This window comes from Lytechinus variegatus, chromosome 3 (assembly GCF_018143015.1).
Source record: "Lytechinus variegatus isolate NC3 chromosome 3, Lvar_3.0, whole genome shotgun sequence".
Lineage (NCBI taxonomy): Eukaryota > Metazoa > Echinodermata > Echinoidea > Temnopleuroida > Toxopneustidae > Lytechinus > Lytechinus variegatus.
The window spans coordinates 31,379,817-31,401,558 of record NC_054742.1 but is presented as its reverse complement, the minus strand read 5'-3'; the positions used below and the strand labels follow the sequence as shown (position 1 = coordinate 31,401,558).

Sequence of the window (21,742 nt, the reverse complement as noted above, 5' to 3'; positions counted from 1 at the left end):
CTTGGGGGAATGACTATCATATTATGACAGTCATTTTCAATATTGGGCTCTTTGGAAAATATAACTTAGATTATACAATATCATTATATTTATAGTAAAAGGAGTTGGAAAAAATTGTGATCATGGTCCAGGTCTTTTTATTCTCTCTGCCTTGAATATTTTTCTTTCATTGTTTAATGAAATTAGTCAAATGTGCCTTAGCTATCTGAATCTGATGAGATGTGTACATGAATAACAAATAGTAGAGATCTTTAATTTTATGACTTCATTTTCCTCTCTGGGAATAATATGAAGTGATCAGTTAAACATCAACAAAAACTTTTGCAATTCTAGTATCTAGTTTGCAAGGAATCTTCACTGACAAATTGCTTCATAAAAGCGCCATACTGTCATTCATTTGTGAAAATACATTTAATCCAAAATAACAATAGTGGGTAAACTTAACACATTCTGCATGTATTATGAAGATTCATATTTATAGGTATACTCGGATTAGCATGTACCAAAATAATGGTCAAATAATGAATGTGTGATTTCACAAATGATATCATTTACACTTGCTATGATTCAACCCATATTCATTGAAATCAAATTAAATAAACTTTGGGTTACTTTAAAAAAATTGAAGGATAACAACAATAATAAATTTGCTGTCTTTTCCTAAAAGCGACCACCTTTATAATCAAGTGCAATTTTCTGTAAATCTACAAAACCGATGTTAAACTTAACCCACCAATGGAAATTTGTCAATACTCTAGAGAAAGTAAGTGTAAAATGATTCAATTGGATACTGTACATTGGCCTCTTTAAATCAAAACAAAATCAGCAGATATATTTTTTATAAAATGGGTCATGAATACTGGGTCACTCCTGTGTCTACCTTCTTCCATTTAGGTAAATACTAGCCAAAAAGTAAGAATACTAACTTCAAAATATTTTATATACACATTTCTATTCAAATGTATATTGATCTTACTTCATTTGTTGGATTATTCCCCACAAATATGCATCAGGTAAAAGTCACAGGTATATATCAAAATCTTATCTTGGTACTATCAGAGTAATAAATTAAAATACCCAGACTATTGGGGGCAGCAGAGGGTGAGGATATCATATAAATATTGAGTGAATTTATTCTGCATAATACAAGCATGTACTTTCCAAATTGGATCAGCACATTCTGTTGATTACAATACTCCCCAGGGAAGGTTTCATAAAGTTTGAATTAAATGTATTGCTTTGCAATGGAATTTTCTTGATAATTAGATTCAATATAAATATATCGTTTTGTGATGGAATTTCTTGATAATCAGAATTGAAATATTTTCTGATAAAAAGTTTCAAAATGTGATTCTGTGGCTCATTCTAAAATGATAATAATAGTACAAAGCACACATGTACATGTAAATGTGTACCATGTACATATCTTTGAATATATAAAGAAACTAAAACTCTGAAATCATCTCTCTGCATTATACTATCAAATAAATGAATCAATAAGGAACAAGAATGAAAATCAAAGAAGCATACAAATAAAAGGTGGAGAAAAAAATGGATATAGTGTTCAACATATCCAAATTGCATTTTCACAATACTCATCACCCATTTTTCAGCTTACGTGTACACACAACGTAAATATAGGCTAGGGAGTTCATTCTCTTTTTTTTTATTGCATATAAAACACAATTCTGGTTAAAAAGACCTGGACCGTGATCACTATATAAATAGTATTATCTTGTTTTATATGAAGGTGACAGAGGCAGACATCACTTGAATGAAGGAAGATTGGGCAAGCTGATGTTGGGTGTTGGAATGTTAGGCAGGTTCATGTTTTTGACGGCAGCTGCTGCTCTGGCTGGTGCTGCTGAAAGACCAGCCTGAAGAAAAGATGAAAAGAAAAAAGAAATATATGGTCAATGTATGAAAGTGCAAGATGTGAAGGAAAGATACATGATCTTTTTCAAGTTGACTTACAAGTCAAGGCAAGATATTTTATGTTGACAAGTTGACTTGGATTTAGAAGAGAAGAAAAAAATCTTGGATCATGTTATTCTGACCTCATGCAGGAAAGCAGAGTCGCATGAACATTCGGACAATTTACATTCAATTTATAAATTGCATAGCCAGTGAAGAAGTTTGGTTTAAATATATGTTTATGAAAAGAATGTGAGAAACTGATACATAAGGCGATCATAAACTCAAGCAAACAAAGTGGATTCGGTTCAAGTTCTAGTTCTACCTGCATTTAATTATGTACGTGTATGCAAAGTCGGCTCTCTGATAACTGATTTATTCAAAAGCATGATGTCTTTCATATTTCATAAATACACTAAAAAAAATATTGGGTAAAAATGCTCCATGAGGGTAATTATTTGTCAAACCAACATTAGGCATTTTGGGGGGCAATTTTAATTTATTCAGTGTGATGAAAATTTTGCCCATTCTAAAATAATTGCTGCTTACATTTTAACCTTACTGGACAATATGCTTCCTGCATTGGGTAAAATACTGCCCCAAATTTGTTGGAAACATAATAACCTCGTGTTGGTTAAAATTTTACCCAATATTTTTTACAGTGTAAATGAGAAAAACCAATTTTTGTCCTATTTTGTTAACAACCAAAAATACAGATTTATTCTATCCAGAAAAACCCTCTTACAGCAGTGTGTTCCATTTATGATGTGGGACACCACGGACCAAATTCACAAAGGTGGTTTTTAAAAGCATTGGACTATTGAACTCATGGTTTATGCAGATTTCCTGTATAAATTGCGCTTATTTACCGCATACATTAAAAAATTCCAATGCTGATGCACGCTTTTGTCACTGTGCGCTAAATTGACGCCTGCTGCCATGGTTATTCATGAATCAACTGAACAGTGGACTCATTAATAAAATAGCATGGATATCCACGGCAGTAAGCGTCAATTTGGTGCACAGTGATAATAGTGCACATCAGCATTTGACATTTTTTAATATATGTGGCAAATAAGCGTAATTATATAGGAAATCTGCATAAAGCATGGGTTCAACCAATGGTTTTAAAAACCACCTTTATGAATTCGGCCCTATAGGTTTTAAACTTCACACCCCCCCCCCCTCCCCCATCAGAAAAATCCCATCACTATATTCTTTACATTCTAAAAACTTGACGGTATTGGAGTGTGGAGTTGCATTCTGCATATTTCCACATCATATTTATATATATATGTGTATCTTATGGCTGATAAATGAATGAAATGATCAAATTCCTTATTGTTGAAACACTCTGCCATTTACCATCATATGATATGTGAAAGATAAAATACAAACATTTTAAAAGTATTGAGCATTGTTTAGAATATATCTCATGGCAATTGATTTTCATATTGCAAGTTAAGAAATTCACTTCTGACTCTCACTCATAATTGGTTCAAAATGTTTTGCTTTTGGGGTATTTTTTTTCCATTATACAATTACCATACATTAATCATCACATACAGTAATGTTGATTCTAAACGGATTAGAGTATACATACCTCTTGTTTTTCTAATTTATTTTGTTCCTCTATCCTTGTGAGTATTTCTGTCATATTTGTTTCTAGAACCATTCCTCCCATAACCAGCTCTCCTAAAATATGATGAACCTGTCCATAGAAAAATAAATAATCACACTATTGAAAGAGAAATCTGGTCAGAATTTCATGAGTAAAACCACTAATATACAAATAAGGATATCTGAATAGCCGAGACCACCTATCAATAAGTTGATTTGACTAAATAAAATAAAGTCAAACAAAGCACTGAATATTTTATTAAAATTGAATGTACAATAAGAAATTCAAAAAGTTGCCATCAATTTTTGTTTTCAAGTTCTATACATAATACATAAAGTTAGCATGAAAATCTGCCAGAGAACCGAGGGTGTCCCCTACTCATTACTTATGTATTTTACTAGAAATTTGTAAATATGAAAATATCATTTTTCCCGACATTTTCCTTAAACTATGATCCAATACCTACTCTGTTTCAAACAAAAGCTTACTTATTGTCAAATCTACAAAAATGATAAAAAGGGTGTGACATCATAAACTCTTTCATATGTATATCACTACTCCTATTGCACATGTAAATAAATTGATCTTTTAAATAATATACATGTACATCTAAACTTCTTTATTTCATATTTAAATTAAAAGAAATTTCCTTTTTTATGCTTATACAATTTTTCTCTATTAGTTTAAATCAACGAACTGATAAGTTGGACATGACCTTTTGTAACAATTTAATGAATTCATTACAAAGTACATTTTGCCACTGATATTTTGTCAACTTACTGAAGTTTTTTTCTTGCAGATATTCCATTTTACAGTCTTTAAGTTATGCTTTTAAATTCACACCCATGGATTCAGTAGGAAAAATATGTTCATTTTTTTCCAAATCTATATAAAAATCACCCCAAAAATTTACATTAGAAATATACAACAATCATATTTCAAAACTTCAATGTTGATTGAAAGTAGACTGTCATTTAAAATTTTGTTTTGTAAATTATTGTGAAGATGACCTAAAAACAAAGTCATACCTTATCAACATGGAATATTAAATCCAGCTCACAAACATTTTCAAAGCACTTGTCTAATGTCTCTACAAATACCTGCAAAGAGAGAGAGAAAAAAGGATATTAAAGAAGTTTCAATTATAATTCACAACAAATACATGTAATTTAGTTTTCCCCAAGATACATGAATACTCTGGATTCTCAATCACAAACTAAGGAATAAACATATTTTGTTAATATTCTTTTCTTTAAAAATATGCTTTTAAATGTTTAAATGGTAACATACATGTAGATGGAAAATAAGGATTTGAAATCAAAGCTAATCCCAATATCAACAGTTTAAAAAAAATATAATTAACCACCATCTAATCACCTTTACAGAAACTCACAATGGTTTTTAAAACTTTTATTGACATGCACTAAAATAATGATGAATTTCATGATGATGCCTGTCACTAGTAGAATGTTCAAGACTTTTTAAAATTAAACATTCATATCATGTGAATTGTTCCTTACAGATGTATACAAGTCATTCTCTAGTACCGGTATCAATTATCTTCTTTAAAGATAAAAGCCAGTTGTGGTAACGATCTCAAAATGACTTTTAACAGAATCCAATATAATGACCACCCAAGTGTCTGTTTGTAACTTTGTATGAATAAAAAATATGTGCCAAAGGATTCTGGAAGAAATTGTGTAATTGCTGAGAAATTAAAATTAAAGTGCGGATTCGGGCACTTCCGTCTTTATTCCAGCAATATCAATACACTGTCCCACGTGTGACCCTCTGTGTTGGCAATCTTCAGTGTGATCGTTTTTCAGCTTAGGTTTTATCATTTCATAAAGTTTTGTTTATGTAACTGTAAACCAGATCTAGATTCACGATGATATAGTAATACCTAACCTTGGTTTTACAGACTTCCTCACGAAATCAGTGATTTACTGCAACTACTTTCATTTAGCTTTTAGTATAACCCAGGCCTCTCGATTAACTTGAATTTTTGGAAGTCAGCCGGGCACCCTGGACTGAACTTTAGGTGGTCATCACATGCATATTGAAAATATTTGTATCAACTCTGTATGTGTAAGTTTGCTGCAAAACACTACATTTTAATGTAGCCCCCGGACCGCCACCAATTTCGAGCCCTGTAACCATATTTCATTTACTCACTTGTATTAAATCTAAGATGCCAAGTTCACTTTCTGATGAGTCCACACAGAAAACAAAGTACAATGTAGCATAATGTCTGTATACGAGTTTGAAATCTTCATTGCCAACAATCCTTTATCAGAAGAAAAGAAATAATTGAAGACAATACAATCAGTAATATTGAATATATAACATTGAATCATTTTAAACTGTAGCAGTTCTTTCAATTTTATCCCCTAATAATAAACCCTCAACAAAAATATCCAATTCAATTTAAGTAAATAAACATATACCTTACCCCTTTTTACACATTTCCACCCAACAAAAAAAATGAATTTATGTCAGGGAAACAAATTTCCAGAAATCAATTTGTAAAAGGACAGATGTAAAACTTTAAAAAATAGTCATAGTCATAAGAATTGTTTTGTGTTGTTGAAAGTCTAACTCTAATTCCACATGCCTCAAAAGTAGTATTGAAAATATCAAAGACCACACTAAATGTAAAATTATGAGTGGCAACATGACCATACATTGTCTCCCCAAAATAAGTGTAAACACATTGTAACTATTGTTCACATGATATTTTAGGGTCTAAAATTGAAACAAAATGGAGATGAGGAATCAAATACGGTTAAGGATTCTATTTTTATGACCCTTTTGCCTTTCCCTTGAACTCTGGTGAGTTATGGGAAAAATAGGAATAATGATTTGTTTTACACATTCAAAGACAGATTGAAACACTTAAACACCTCAACTGTTCACAATATTGTGATGTTATGAAACCAATCCTGCTTATTCATTGAAGTTTGAATAAAAATGCCATGGTTTTTTATATCAATCATACAAAATCAAGTCTCTAATATCAGCTGTTTCTATTTTGAATGAAAATATGTAAATTATGGATTTATGTATTCAGCCGAAATGGTTTCTTTTTCCAGAATCAAATTTTAGCTCAATTCTTGTTCCATTCCAAACACTTATTAAAATTTTCACCTGAATTTCTGACACATGAATTCTGACCACTATCTTCAGGGGCCAGTTTCTCAACAGTCAACACCGTCATAAATCTAACTTCTTGACTAAATCGGAGATAGTGAGCTACTTGTCCGCTAACCGTTTAACAAAGCCCTCTTTACCAAGATCAGGTACAACAACCTCACTAAATATTTATGACACCTCCGAACCTGTCATAACTCATAACTTCTTTCTTAATGACATAGTGGCATCACGTGGGTGGACTTTGACATGCAAAAGTGCCTAGAAATTTGAAAATTATAATGTTACGTAATCAATCATAGAGGTTGAAATTACATTCCAAAACAAGTTGGATAATGCATTCAACGATCATTGTAATACAAAGAAACTATAAAAACTGTTGGTAAAACGCCACAAAACCATTCATTTTGACATAGTAAAATAATTTAATCGATAAAGATTCTACCACGTCAGGCCATCCGTAACTGGACTCGTATTTGTCGTTTTCAGACCCATAGTAACATTTATATAAATTATAATCTCTAATTTATGCATAGAATTTGTCAAATCGTAAGTTTTGGTATCAAAGATTTTTTTAAATATTGTTGAACTATATTTCGATGATGTTTGGAATCGTAAAATACCGTATAATTATCATCATTTTACAAAGAAAACTGTTATGGCTTACTTTCGTAAACTATCAAAATTTAATATCCCGGGGTACCCATCTCTACGTCCACATGTGATTTTTTAGTCATGAAATAAATTATTCATAATTCCATTTTCTCAGCAATTGAATGCTCCAGTCTTCATGTCTAAATATGTACATGTATGGTGCATTATTAACATGCGCTATTATTTTTAAAAGATGTAATTCCCAATTCATCACAGTATTTGCAATTTTGTCATAATTTGTCTTTTTGACAATTTAGCTATTTTGTGACTAAGTCTGCTCTTTTTACCGATAGTATCGATATCAAGGTATTCTAGTTAGGAAGCTTTTCGTGAAACAGGTTTAGTAAGATTGGAACTAACTCCATGGTTGGTGAATAAAGATTTGACTAACTTATCCAGGTGTTGAAAAATGGGCCCCTGGACATCTACAATCTACATCAAACATAAAGAGTGTGTCTGTTCAAGCAAAAAGCTCAACAACAAAAAAAATAAAAATAAAAAAATATGTCCATTTTATTGTCAGATGCGTCTGAAAGTAGAAAAATATTAAATTAATTGTGATTACAATTCAACAAATATCGGGCTGAAATTTGTCTGCTATTTATCAATATTAGGGCTGTATTAAAACATCTTTTGTTGGAAAGCAAAAAAAATATTTGAAATATCAAAAAAAGGTAAATGGAAGTCCAAACTTACATTCCACCTTCCAGAAAATTGCACACATTCTCATCTCGTTTGGAGACCAAATGGAAAGTTTCTCGTACAATCTGCTGTTGTTCATCCTCGTGCTGCAATCAAAGTAAAATAATATGGGACTATCTTGAATTTGCCACAAATGCTAATTTCTTAAATCATAGGCCTACCTTAGAAATCATGCTTTCGTAAAGAAGTAGGCATAAAGTTGTACAAAACTTATTTGGACCATAGTGTCTAGTGTTTCACTCTGGAATTAGCCACTCTAAAGTAGTAGTCCAGTGCAGTCACTTCAGTCCAAATATTGACCAAACTTGGAACAAATTGCAACAGAATTTTTTGCTATTTTGAAGAACAATTTATAGATAACAAGTGGAATGCCTCTGGCCGTCTCACCTGCATCACGCGATTCAACATAACAGCATTGCTGACTTTGAAAACTACTATAACTCGCACAAGATGTTCAGTGATACTTGGTTACTTTTCCACGATTTATGAACTAGACCAATACATGTACACTTACAGAGATAGGATGGTAATTCAACAAATACCCCCAATGTGGCCAAAATTCATTAACCTCACATGACCTTTGACCTTGATCATGTGACCTGAAGCTTGCACATGATATTCAGTGATACTTGATTACTCTTATGTCAAAGTTTCAAAAGTCAGATCAATAAACTTGCAAAGTTATGATGGTAAGTCAACAGATACCCCCATTATGGCCAAAGTTCATTGACCTTTGACCTTGGTCATGTGACCTAAAATGCGCAAAGGATGTTCAGTGATACTTGATTACTCTTATGTCCAAGTTTTATGAACTAGACCAACACACTTTCAAAGTTATGATGGTAATTCAACAAATACCCCCAATTCGGCCAAAGTTCATTGACCCTAAAAGACCTTTGACCTTGATCATGTGACCTGAAACTTGCACAGGATGTTCAGTGATACTTGATTACTATCATGTCCAAGTTTCATGAATCAGATTTAAAGTTTTTATTGTAATTCAAAAGAAACCTCTAAATCTGCCAAAGTTCATTGACCCTAAATGACCTTTGTCTTTGACCTTGGTCATGTGACATGAAACTCATGCAGGATGTTTGGTGATACATGATTGAGCTTATGTCCAAGTTTAATGAACTAGGTCCATATATTTTCTAAGTTATGATGACATTTCAAAAACTTAACCTCAGGTTAAGATTTTGATGTTGATTCCCCCAACATGGTCTAAGTTCATTGACCCTTAATGACCTTTGACCTTGGTCGTGTGACATGAAACTCTGATAGGATGTTCAGTAATACTTGATTAACCTTATGGCCAAGTTTCATGAACTAGGTCCATATACTTTCTAAGTTATGTCATTTCAAAAACTTAACCTCAGGTTAAGATTTGATGTTGACGCCGCCGCCGTTTCCGTCGGAAAAGCGGCGCCTATGGTCTCACTCTGCTATGCAGGTGAGACAAGAATTATTTAAATACTAAAATTTGAATATGTAATTATTAATAATTAACATAATTAAAATAATTATTTATAATCACATATTTAAATTTTAGTATTTGTTAAATAATAATTTTTATCTATAAATTGTTCTTTAAAACGGCATTTTGTAACATCGCTAATCGTAACTCATAACGAAGCAGTTCAAGGATCCAGCCTATTGTATTTGCGTTGTGTACATTTGGATCAAGGGATCTACACGAGATCGGTCTAGTAAGAAACCTTCAATTATCAACATTTTTAGTAACAAATTTTTTAAACCTTCCGACGCATTAGACGTAGGAAGGTGTAAATCATAAAATAACCACGATTTACGTGATTTTTAACTTCAAACATGGATTTCCTAGGGAATTCCACCTCTGTTTTGGTCAGTCTCGTATGCATGTATGGGAAGAGTGTCAAGACTCCATGATGAAGTTCTAAGCATATGTCAAAATATTTTTTAAAAACATCATCATGGAGGCCTCGAGACTATGTAAGACCCCTGACAAGCAGTATTTTTGCCTCAATTTAGATAATCCTTGGGTAAAACCCAGAGGGAGGGTGTTTGTATAAATGATACATGTATGTATGTTTTTTACATAGCGCTACCAATTACGTCTACAATCTAATGAGAACTGGAGACCCGCGTTTATTATGTAGTCCGTTCCGGAGCATTGCATTTTTAGTAATTGTAGATCCAAGAGTTGCTCCAGAGACCTCCATTTTAAGAACAATTTCTAGTTCCAGAGCCTCCATTTTTGAAAGGTATATATATATATTTTGACTTGTTAGCACCTCAAATCAATTTTAAAACGTTCCTCATAGTCCATTTAGTAATCTGATATATTTACGACTTCTATTCTGTTTTATTTCCTTTCCGGCATTGTCTGAATAATACATCATTTCCGTTTGGAGAACGGGATCTTATAACAGAAGGCATATAAAACCCTTTTGCTCGATAGCACCTTATATCAATTTTAAAACCTTCCTGATTTTCTGTTTAGTAATCTGAGATATTTACGACTTCTATTCCGTTTTATTTTCCTTTCTGCCATCGTCTGAATAATACTTCATTTATATTTCTAAAAAATTTTGGAGAACGGGATTTCATAATGAGAGGTATATTAAATATATTTTTACTTGTTTGCACCTCAAATCAATTCTAAAACGTACCTTATAGTCCGTTTAGTAATCTGAGATATTTACGACTTCTATTCTGTTATATTTTCCTTTCCGCCATCGTCTGAATAATACTTCATTGATATTTTTAACAATTTTGGAGAACGGGATTTCATAATGAGAGGTATATGAAATATATTTTTACTTGTTAGCACTTCAAAACAATTTCAAAACGGTCCTGATTGTCCATTTAGTAATCTGAGATACTTACGACTTCTTTGTGTTTTATTTTCCTTTCCGCTGTTGTCTGAATAATACATCATTTATATTTCTTTTTTAGAGAACAGGGTTTCATAATGGAAGGTATATAGATTATGTTTTCACTTGTTAGCACCTCAAAACAATTTTAAAATGTTCCCAATCGTCTGCTTAAGCAGCGTGCATTAGATAATCTAACGTGAATCGTGTTAATCTACCAAATTCAAACCATCTCCATATTTTCTTTTTTTTTTAAGTTTAACAGGGTAAATACATATGGAAGTCCACTCAAGGGTTCATTACCATCCTGCCTGTGGGGAAGCTACAGATAGAACTATGCTGCACACAGCACACAAAAAATCATTAAAATATCACTTTTGTGACCAAAAATACTTATTTCTGTACAGTTTCAATTTATTTTTCATTAGTAACTTGGGGGTTATTTTTGTATTCACCAGAGCGCTCGAAAACTTGAATTTTGGGCATATTTTTTTGTGTACGCCCTCTATTGGTGGAAAGTGATAATAGCAAGACAATTGTAGTTTTTCAATCATTATTTTTAATTAAGAAAAATAATTTAAAGAATTAAATTTACTTAAGAGCCAAGTTATATGATGAATAGCTGTAATGGAACGCTATGCGGGCGGGAGCCAAGGAGCTCACCGTGCATTTACTCATACTCACGGGACTAGGGTAGATTATGGTCACAATAACTTGGAAATAAAATAAAAACGAAAAGTTCTCTCCTTCTACCCCAGTCTCGATCGGCCATTTTGTTATGAATTTTGAAAGAATTAGGAGAGGTATCACTACAGAACTTTTCGGGGTTTTTTTAGGTTCCAGTCTGTGTGCCTCAATGTCAGGATACTGCCACACAACACTTGTTCACTGCTACCATCCTGCCTGTGGAGAATCTACAGGTATGACTATGGTATGCCAATGCTGTATTGAGCACACACTTTAAAAAATCATTAAAATATCACTTTTGTGACCAAAATTATCAATTTCCATACAGTTGCAATTCAATTTTTATTAGTAACATAGAATAATTTTTGTATTGACCAGAGCGTTCAAAAACTTTAATTTGGGGCATATTTTTCTGAACGCCTTCTATTGGTGGAAAGTAATATGGCAAGAAAATTTTTATTTTTCAAGCTCTATTTTTAATAAAGAAAAAATAATTTAAAGAACCAAATTTACTTAACATGCTTAAGAGTAACTGCTTAAGAGCCAAGTTATATAGTGAAAAGCTGTAATGGAAACTGACAGTGTAAAAAAATCAAGCATTTTTCCAAAAGAAAAAGATAAAATAATCCAAACATTGTCAACCTTATTTTGCCACACAAAGAGATGTAACTGAGAACAAGGTTATATCATAACCTTGTTCATTGAATGAGTGCCACACAATAGACCTTCATCCATATTAGCGTGGTAAGTGCATAATTTCTGTTTTCACAATTTTATTTCCAAGTTATTGTGACCACAATCTACCCTAGTCCCGTGAGTATGAGTAAATGCACTTTGAGCTCCTGCCAGTCCTTATAATGGAACCTGACAGTGTCAAAAAATCAAGCATTTGTCCCAAAGAAAAAGAGAATATAAGCCAAACATTGCCAACCTTATTTCACCACACAAGGAGTAACAGAGAACAAGGTTATATCATAACCAAGGCTCGACATTAGCGGTGGCACAGGGCCACCAAAAATTCATCTTGGGCAACCATTATTGAAAAAATGTTAAGTTTTGGTGGCCCGAATCAGGCAACCAATAATTTTCAAAGTAGCGCAATTTTTCTCCCGATTTTGCATGCATTTATCAACTTTCTACAGTTAAAATTGCAAGCCAATTCGTCATGCGCCTTTTTTGTTCATCTATACACACACACACAATAATTGCATAGTCATGACAGTATGTAGGCCTACTGCTAGCATACAGTAACTATTATTCAGCCGGCCGCGCCGGCTGTCTGACTGAGCTTTGCATGCATGAAACCACTGCAGCTAGCTGTGCGCTAGCAGACTATTCAGACTCAGTGAGCTGCGATACGAAATGTTACTGCTAAGAAATCTTCCCCAGAACTTGGAAAATCTACGTCAAAGTCACTTTTTACACCAATGAAATGCCCTTCTACAGTCCATATTACTGAAACCTGATTATTTGCAAGCATTAAAAGGAGGAATTATGACCTCTCTTTTGACTCAAAAAGACCGATTTCCAAATGCATTAATACGCATATAGGTGTGTACATCACAGTCCCACATGTGCATTTGTATGTATGTTAACTTGGTTTATTTCGAAGCTGTGTCTCTTCTAGCCAAAAATGAATAGACAGCTTTTTTCTTTCTTGTTTTTAAATGACTTCTTAAACCACTCTTAAGGAAGTAAATACTTTGGGAAGGCATTTCATTTATATGAAATGTGAATTTTTTCCATCATTTTGTCAAATATAGGGAAGGAATTTTCTCATTATTTTTTCCAGATAACTTATGCTGTTTTCTTATTTTTTTCTTTCATTTTTTTTTACAGTGATTAAACCATTTATACCCATTCCCATTGAATATGCCTGATTGAAGAAAATGTTTCTACTGAATAATAGTAATAATTATTTTCCCCATTTTTTATTATTTTGTCTTATTCATTTTTCTTACATTTTCTTTTGTATTTTTCTCAATTTTTTTTCCTGTTCTTTGTTTTTTCTTTCTTCATTTTTTCTTTTGTTTTATTTCACTTATTCATTTTTACAATTTTTTTTTCAATATACTATTCTAAAAATTATTTTTGTTTATTTCCCCCTTTTACACATTGTTCTAATTCTGCAGCATATTTTTCTGTGATTTTCTCTTGCTATAATATGCTGGAAAAGAGAAAATAAACTGGATTTGGGGCCTGCATAATCTAGGTTTTACGATCAAAAAGGAAGAAAGGCAAAATCATTGTTTTGTAAATCTATCTGAGTTTGCTATATGCACCATTTATTTACTTTACCATCATGAGTGTGTGTCTATACGGAGATTAAAATTCCACACAACCTGGGAACAATACAATTCTTTTATTCTCTTTCAATCGTTTCATATTTATATATTACTATAAATACCACAAAATAAGCAAAGTAAAATAACAGCAAGCACGATTTACATATAAGATGTACAAGATGGTATGTGGTAGTGACTGCAGAATATTTCAGTTTGTTTCATTCATTTTTAATTAATGTTTTTCTTTATATTTTTCGGGCCACCAAACTTTACTAATGTAGGTATGTGACAAAAATAATGAAAATCCTCAAATCTCAATGAATTTGGTATCATTTGAAAGCCCTTCAAAAGACCTTTCAAATGATACCAAGAACTCAAATTTTCATCAAGAAATTATAAAGTTATTCCAGTTTAAGTCGCGCATATTTATCCAAATTTGTGGTCATTGTCTTAATGTAAAGTCAATGGAGTGCATAACCGATTTTTGTGACCATTTTGAACCCAAGTCTTCAAAGGGCTCTAACTTCTTTGTTTTTGAGCCCTTTGAAGTAATTTAGGTATCAATGGAAAGGTGAAAGAAAACTCAATTGATGTGTAATCATTTCACTTGGTAATTTTTCTTCTTAATATGTGTAAAATAATTTCTTTTAATTAATTCTAATTAATTATGCAAATTACGCAAAATCACAATTACTCGCCTCTTTTTTTTCCCAAATGAAGGTGATAATGAGAGATAATTTATATATAATTTAGTTGGCATCAAAACAGCTTCATGTAGATAATTTCCTAAATGAATTTGTTTAAAGTATTGTTTTTGTAATTTCTAATGTATTTCTTTGTTTTTCTGATATAAATTACAATTAGCTCTTTTTCAACTTTAGTATTGTGTACATGTATGTATGGGGTCTTTTTTTTACAAATGAAAAATATCATTCCTTTTGTACATGTACTTTGTATGGTATAAAAATACAAGTGTGTTTTTCTGATGTATTTGATTGTTTCACCAATTCTTTATGTATTTTATTGTTTCAACAATTTGTTTATAGATGGATAATGTAGCTTTCATTTTGGAGACCGTGGGCATTCGATTACAATTTTTTTAGGAAGGATGAGCAGCAGAGTCTGAGGGTGTTAAGATGTAGCATTGCATGTAATTCAAGTATCAAGAAGGAAACATAAAAATTAAGCTTTAATATATGCATTTCTTAGATATGTATGATTACAACAAAGGCCATGTTCGAGCACTCTTTTTTTAATGAAAAATAAGTTCATATTCTAGCGTGAAATCATTGCACATAAATAAAGCTCTGAACAGCAACAAAAACAGGCATCAAAGCTCCAACACTCAAAACAAGAGAACAAAAGTGACACAAAAACTTAAACAAATCCCATCCCCATTTCAACTTATGAACACCACCCCCCCCCCCCCCCGCACCCTTCTTGAAAAAAAAAATAATTATTATAATAAAATAGAAAAAAAAATAACATAGAAAAAAAAATAGACAATAGAGCCATGTGGAAGTGAAATATTTCCTCTGAGTTTTCATGTACATTTTCTTACAAGAGTGAAAAATTAAACAACATATTTTTTGCATTTTAATCATGGGCGGAAATTGGCCCCGAAGGTAGGGGGACACTGGCATCGGCGGCGAAAGCCAACAATTTTAGGGGGGACCACCACCAAATTATTTTGATAATCAAAAAAATACACCAAAGGTTATCAACCAAAAATTATATGGGGGACGCAGAAAACTAAATTTGACAAGCAAAAAAAAAAAAGAAAAGAAAAAAAAAGGTTATCAACAAAAAAAATTGGGGTGGGGGGATCGTCCCCCACCTCAAATTAAGGGCGGGGGGATACACTTCCCCCAGCTTTCGCCGCCTATGGATGCTGGCATCTCTGACAAGTTAAAAAAAAAAGTTTTTCCCAAAACTGTTGTTAGGTCATTTTAACCCAAAAAAATTTGACCAAAAAAGAAAAAAAATGTATTATTGTTACATGTCCCCCTATTATTTTGGGTAGGGGGACATGTCCCCCTGGGATTTCCACCCATGATTTTAATTTTAGAAAAGTCAACATTGATATTCCACTGTCAAAAGCAAATGCAGTTGCCAAATGAAACGATAATCAACCACCTCGACTCTTGACTTGAGTCACATAACCTTGGGATGATAAAATCTTTCTGTGACAAATGTATGTATTAAAATCAATATCAGAATAATTATCTACGGTATAATGACAGATTTCCCAAAAAAGGCACAACATTATCATCAAGTAAGCAATTTAAGATCTAGTTCAATCCAGCATGAACGACTCACTATAGACCGCTCCCATCAACCTGCCAACCGCAGGCGCATCGGGCAGCTCGACTGCCGAGAGACCAGCTGTGACAAGGGTAGCATCACCCTACCAACCGCAGGCGCATCGGGCAGCCCGACTGCCGAGAGACCGGCTGTGACAAGGGTAGCTGGCATCTCTTATATCTGGACTGCGCAATGTCAGAATGGCATGATTTTGGATTTTCTAATAATTTAAATATATTTAGAGCTAATTTTTATACCTAATCGGAATGTTGTTTTACTTACCATAAAAAAATTTCGAACATTTACGACAAAAATTTGATGAACTTTCAAGCTCCGATATCCACACTTTACAGGCGAGTATCCACATTGAAACTTATATGTACAGAAAGAGCACATCTTCAGCTGTCTGTTAAAAGGCACGAGATTGCATCTACTATGTGCGCATGCGCATTAAACCCCATTTGCGACGAGCCGCCCAGACAGAGGTGATGCCACTCGCAGCAAAACCCGCGCGAAAACCGTGCCACCAAAACCAGCGCTCGCGATGCCCCGTATTCGCACATACCTAACTAATGGGCCACCAAAAAAAATATTTGAAGGTTTTGGTGGCCTGAATGTGCTACCACCAAAAAAAGTTAATGTGGAGCCTTGTCATAACCTTGTTCATAGAATGAGTGATGGAAGTCTTGCTATAATTATTAAATATGATGATCGATACTTATTGTTTTGTGAAACATAATCAAGAAACAATGTCAATGAACATCACATTCATGCATGTGTATTAAAAGGGGAAGTTCACCCTGAAGAAAACTTTGTTGTGAAAATAGCAGAAAAAATAGTAAAAAATATTGAAGGTTTGAGGAAAATCCGTTAAAGAGTAAGAAAGTTATTAGAGTTCAAAATTTCGGATTTGTGACGTCATAAACGAGCAGCTGCCCCATGTGTTATGTAATATAAAATGTATGAATTTCAAATTTTGTATGGTTCCTGATGACTTAATTTTGTTTTCTTTTCATGATCGGGTATGAAATGATTTGTCTATTGATATACAAAAGTTACAGTGAAAACCTTTTTCAATTTTCTAAGAAAATGACATTTCATTGATATTTTACCATACGCTATGTAGGAATGCTGCTCGCATATGTCGTCACAAATCAAATAATTGAAATTCTAATAACTTTTTGATTATTTGATGAATTTTTCTCAAACCTTCGGCAACATTTTTTATTATTTTTTCTGCTATTTTTACAATAAACTTTTTGTCAGGGTGAACTTCCCCTTTAGGGATGAGTCTCAACTTGAGCTATTTGTTGTTCTAATTGTTTTGGGGCCTGTTTCACGCCCTAGTAGACATCAGAAAGTGAACCTCAGTAGACAACTTGTGTGAACTCTCAAACTTAAAAAAAAATGCTAGCTCGTCGCAGAAACGAGCGGCCCAGCACGGTATTCAACCAGTGGGACTGTACGTTCTCTCACTCATTAAATAGTAATTAAAACCAGAATTACATCACTATAATATGTCATCTGATTTAAGAAATTGACTTGCAATACTTACATAGTGGGTGTAGAATTTGGCGAGCCGGGGCTTTCCGTGGTTATTGAAGACTAAAATTGCTTTTATCATCTTGAAAATTGTCAGATTACATTGAACGTCAACGACAGATGGGTGGACAACACTGATCTCTATTTTTTATAGAGATCAGTGGTGGACAATCGATTAACACAGCCCTCGCGCGCCAACGCTGCGGGCGCGCTCGATCGAGGTGGCAGCTTTGGGTGGCAGGCATGAGCCAGTGGCATGAGCTAGGAGCTATAGCGATCGCGCGAGCCATGCACGGAAACACCGATCTTGATGAAATTTTCAGCGTTATATGTTTATTGGATTTTTTTCTCCTTTTAATCAAATCAACTCAGGGGCCACGGAAGCGGGGGGGGGGGGGGCGGGGGCCCACTTTTTCCAAAACCGTGTACAAAAAAGTAAAAATGAACATATGATTATGATTTTTTACATGGTCAGCCCCCCGACCGGGGCCCCCACTTTGAAAATCGTTCGTTCCGCAGCCCCTGCAACTTTCTGGTGAGGTAGACTTGTCCTTTAAATGTTTATATAGATTGTAGACTCTAAATTTCAAGGAATTTAAATAAATTCAGATCAGCTGTGAATAGTGCACAGCCGAATATTGAATTTATTTTAAAATCTTGAGGAATATAAATATAAAAAGATTTAAATTCAAATATTGATGATTTACATGTATATTTAAAAGTCAAGTCCACCTCAGAAAAATGTTGATTTGAATCAACAGAGAAAAATCAGACAAGTATAATGCTAAAAATCTCATCAAAATCGGATGCAAAATAAGAAAGTGATGACATTTCAAAGTTTCGCTTATTTTTCACAAAATATAGTTTTATATGCACAATTAAATAATAATAATAAATAATAATCCGCTTTTATATAGCGCTTAATCCATCGGAACGACATGTCTAAGCGCTTTACAGATATATTATTACCCCGGTCATCGGATTCAATCAGTCATTCCCGCACACAATGTGTGCACATCCTCCACTCCCTGGGGAGTATTCCAGTCAGTCGCCTGTGAGGCGCACACAGTACTGGACAAGCTACAATGACTTTTACATCCAACCGGGTACCCATTTAGCACCTGGGTCGAGAGTGGCAAAGTGTGGATTAACGCCTTGCCAAAGGACGCCCGGACTGCGGTGGGATTCGAACACGACCCTCTGTTTACAAGGCGAGAGTCATAACCACTATACACCACGGCTCCTCCACAATGCACGAAATAGTTTTATATGTACAGAGATAATCGATGATGTCCCTTATATACTAGCAGTGGAGGTGCCGTGGCCGAGTGGTCTAAGGCGCCTGGCTATGCCTGGAAAGTCCTGGGTTCGATCCCCGGCCGCGGCACCTATGCCTATGCATATGTGAGCAAGGCATTTAATCTGCACTGCTCTTTTATCTCGCTTTCAAATAAATGGAAATGCTATATGCATTCTTGGTAACTACGTGTGCACTTGTTTAAAAAAAATCACTATAATTATCTTTTGTTTTTCATTGTTCGAATTATACAATCTATTTTGCAGATATGTCATTAAGGACCAACTTGACTGAACCATAAAAAGTTAAGCAATGGTAATTCAACATGTTCAGGGAGAAATAAAACTTTGTTTCACAGGACAATGAGGAGCAAATTAGAATATTTCATATTCTATAATAACACAAAAGTAGTAGTGAGTGAGTGATGTCATCAGTTTCCCCATTAGCATACCGACCGGGATGTGCATAACTGTTTTGTGAAATTAAGCGAAACTTTAAAATGTCATATTTCTAGTTTATTTTACATCCGAAGTTGATGAAATTTTTTAGCGCCTGTTTGTTGGATTTTTCTCTTTTTATTCAAATCAACTTTTGTTGGGGTAGACTTGTTTAAATCTAAATCTAATATCGGCTGGTCACCATTCGCAGTCGATCTGATTTATTTCAAATCCTTGGAATATAGAATTTAAAACGTGTGATAAAATTATGCTGTCCTAACTATACCTTTGATTTTTTATTGGTTTATGATCAAAGTTCTGAACATATTGGTATCATACAATAACTGGACTTATTATATGATAGTTTTAGCAATAAGCGAAACGAAGGGATTTTCTTGTAATGGATTGAGCGCTGGTGCGGAGCAACGTAAGAGGAATATAAACTCCTAAAAAAATTTGGAAATCTGACTTTGATCGAAAATCCCTCCTCTTTTTTAGTAAATATTGTGATTGATACCAATGAATAGATCATTTAATTTTCTTTAAGATGATATCCTACATGATTATGATTATGGTTCACATGGAGGTGCAGTATACATGCCTTGACATTTAGGACAAGGTCAACATTCAAAATTTGCAAACTGACGCAATATTGAAAGTCTGCACTGTTCTTTTTTACGTGGTGATGAGCGGTTTGTTCATAAGTTTGTTTTCATGTACCTGAATATCAACATTAACACGGAATAAGCAAACACATAACAAACATGCATGGGTATTTCAAATCGCGACTCCATTCACGTTATCTCACAGAACCATCACTACATTATACCACAACAAAAACATAAAAATGAAGAAGCAGGGGCTTTGTTTGAGTGCATTTTCATTTCTATTGACACAGACAAAAGAATCATGTTCTTTATTGATCCATCATCAGGGGCGGAAATCTCTCCCAAAAGGTACGGGGGACAATTGGGGTTGGAAAATTAGACAAGCAAAAAAAAAGTTATAAAGTAAGGTAATCTCGTCCAAAAATACATATTTCGATTTTGAATGATGTATTTCTTGCCATCATAAAAGACCAAAAATAGTAGAGGGAACATTTGATATTGTTCCCCCTACTATTTTGAGTAGGGGGGACACATCCCCCTGTCCCCCCTGGGATTTCCGCCCATGCCCTTTATGACTATTTCTGCTCGTTTTGCAGCTTTTCAATTCAGACTTCATCCAACACTTGTAAATCCTACTCTTTTCGTGATGGCCCTGATCATAACAAGCATGGTACCATTTTAACCCGCATTGTAAAGATAATTAAATGATCTTTTGAATGATATCAAAAGATGTATTGTGTAAAATGGGGAGTTGGGAGAAATTAATGGCCAAACTCAGATTTCTAAACATTTTTAAGGGGTTTATATATAGCAGAGGCGTCGATTATGGGGGGGCAGGGGGGGCGATCGCCCCACCAATGAAAATATTGGGGGGACAAACCTATCATTTTGCCCCCCCCAATAATTCCGCATTTGCTAAAAATAAAATAAGATTGTAATGTTACACAGAAATCAGCAAGTGAGATTGAGATACACAACTCGTTCTTCGTCTAAAATCGTGCTCAAAATGTCCACTTTTCAGATTGGAATATCAAAAAAAATTTCAGCTCGCGCTTCGCGCTCGCATCATTTTTGTAACAAAAACCCATACTTTCCATGATTAAATAGGTGAATATGGTCCCGTTTTCAGTTCTAAACCTCAAAAGAACTCCCACTTCGATTTGCAATAATTTTTTGTTGGATATATATATCTTGTTCTTTATTAAAAAACGTCCATAAATTTAAAAAAAAAATTCAGATCGAAATATCAAAATTTTCAGCTCGCGCTTCGCGCTCGCATTAATCTGCTGGTGATATATATATATATATATATATATATATATATATATATATATATATGTGTGTGTGTGTGTGTGTGTATATGTATATACATATATATATGTACACATATATATAGGCATATGTGTGTGTTTGTGTGATCGAGCGCCTTTCTTTGGAAAATTGATTCAGGATTTTGCCCCCCCAATCTGAAAAATGGATCGACGCCCCTGATATATAGGCCTACATCATACATATGCCTCAGCCGGGAATCAAACCCGGGCCCCCAGCTTTGAACGCCGGTGCTAGACCAAAGAGACGGGTTAGTGGAATTGTCATTGTTAGTGCATGGCGGCTTGTCATTGTTCAGAACTCATTTACATTCTATTTTTTTAACGGGGTGCTGAAGTAGGATTAAATTCATGGGCGGAT

The 21,742-nt window shown here is 33.8% G+C and overlaps 1 protein-coding gene across 1 annotated transcript; it reads right to left on the bottom strand.

Annotated features, from left to right (window-relative positions):
• Nucleotides 1-333: 333 nt before the first annotated feature.
• LOC121410766 (AP-3 complex subunit sigma-1-like) lies at nt 334-17,913 on the bottom strand. The gene is made up of 7 exons (XM_041603057.1): nt 17,875-17,913; nt 17,725-17,835; nt 8,036-8,127; nt 5,711-5,822; nt 4,564-4,635; nt 3,518-3,625; nt 334-1,877 (listed from the first exon to the last, which is right to left on the bottom strand). Exons 2-7 carry the CDS (start codon nt 17,791-17,793, stop codon nt 1,767-1,769), a joined length of 564 nt encoding a protein of 187 aa, XP_041458991.1. The 5' UTR covers nt 17,794-17,835; nt 17,875-17,913; the 3' UTR covers nt 334-1,766.
• Nucleotides 17,914-21,742: the final 3,829 nt, after the last annotated feature.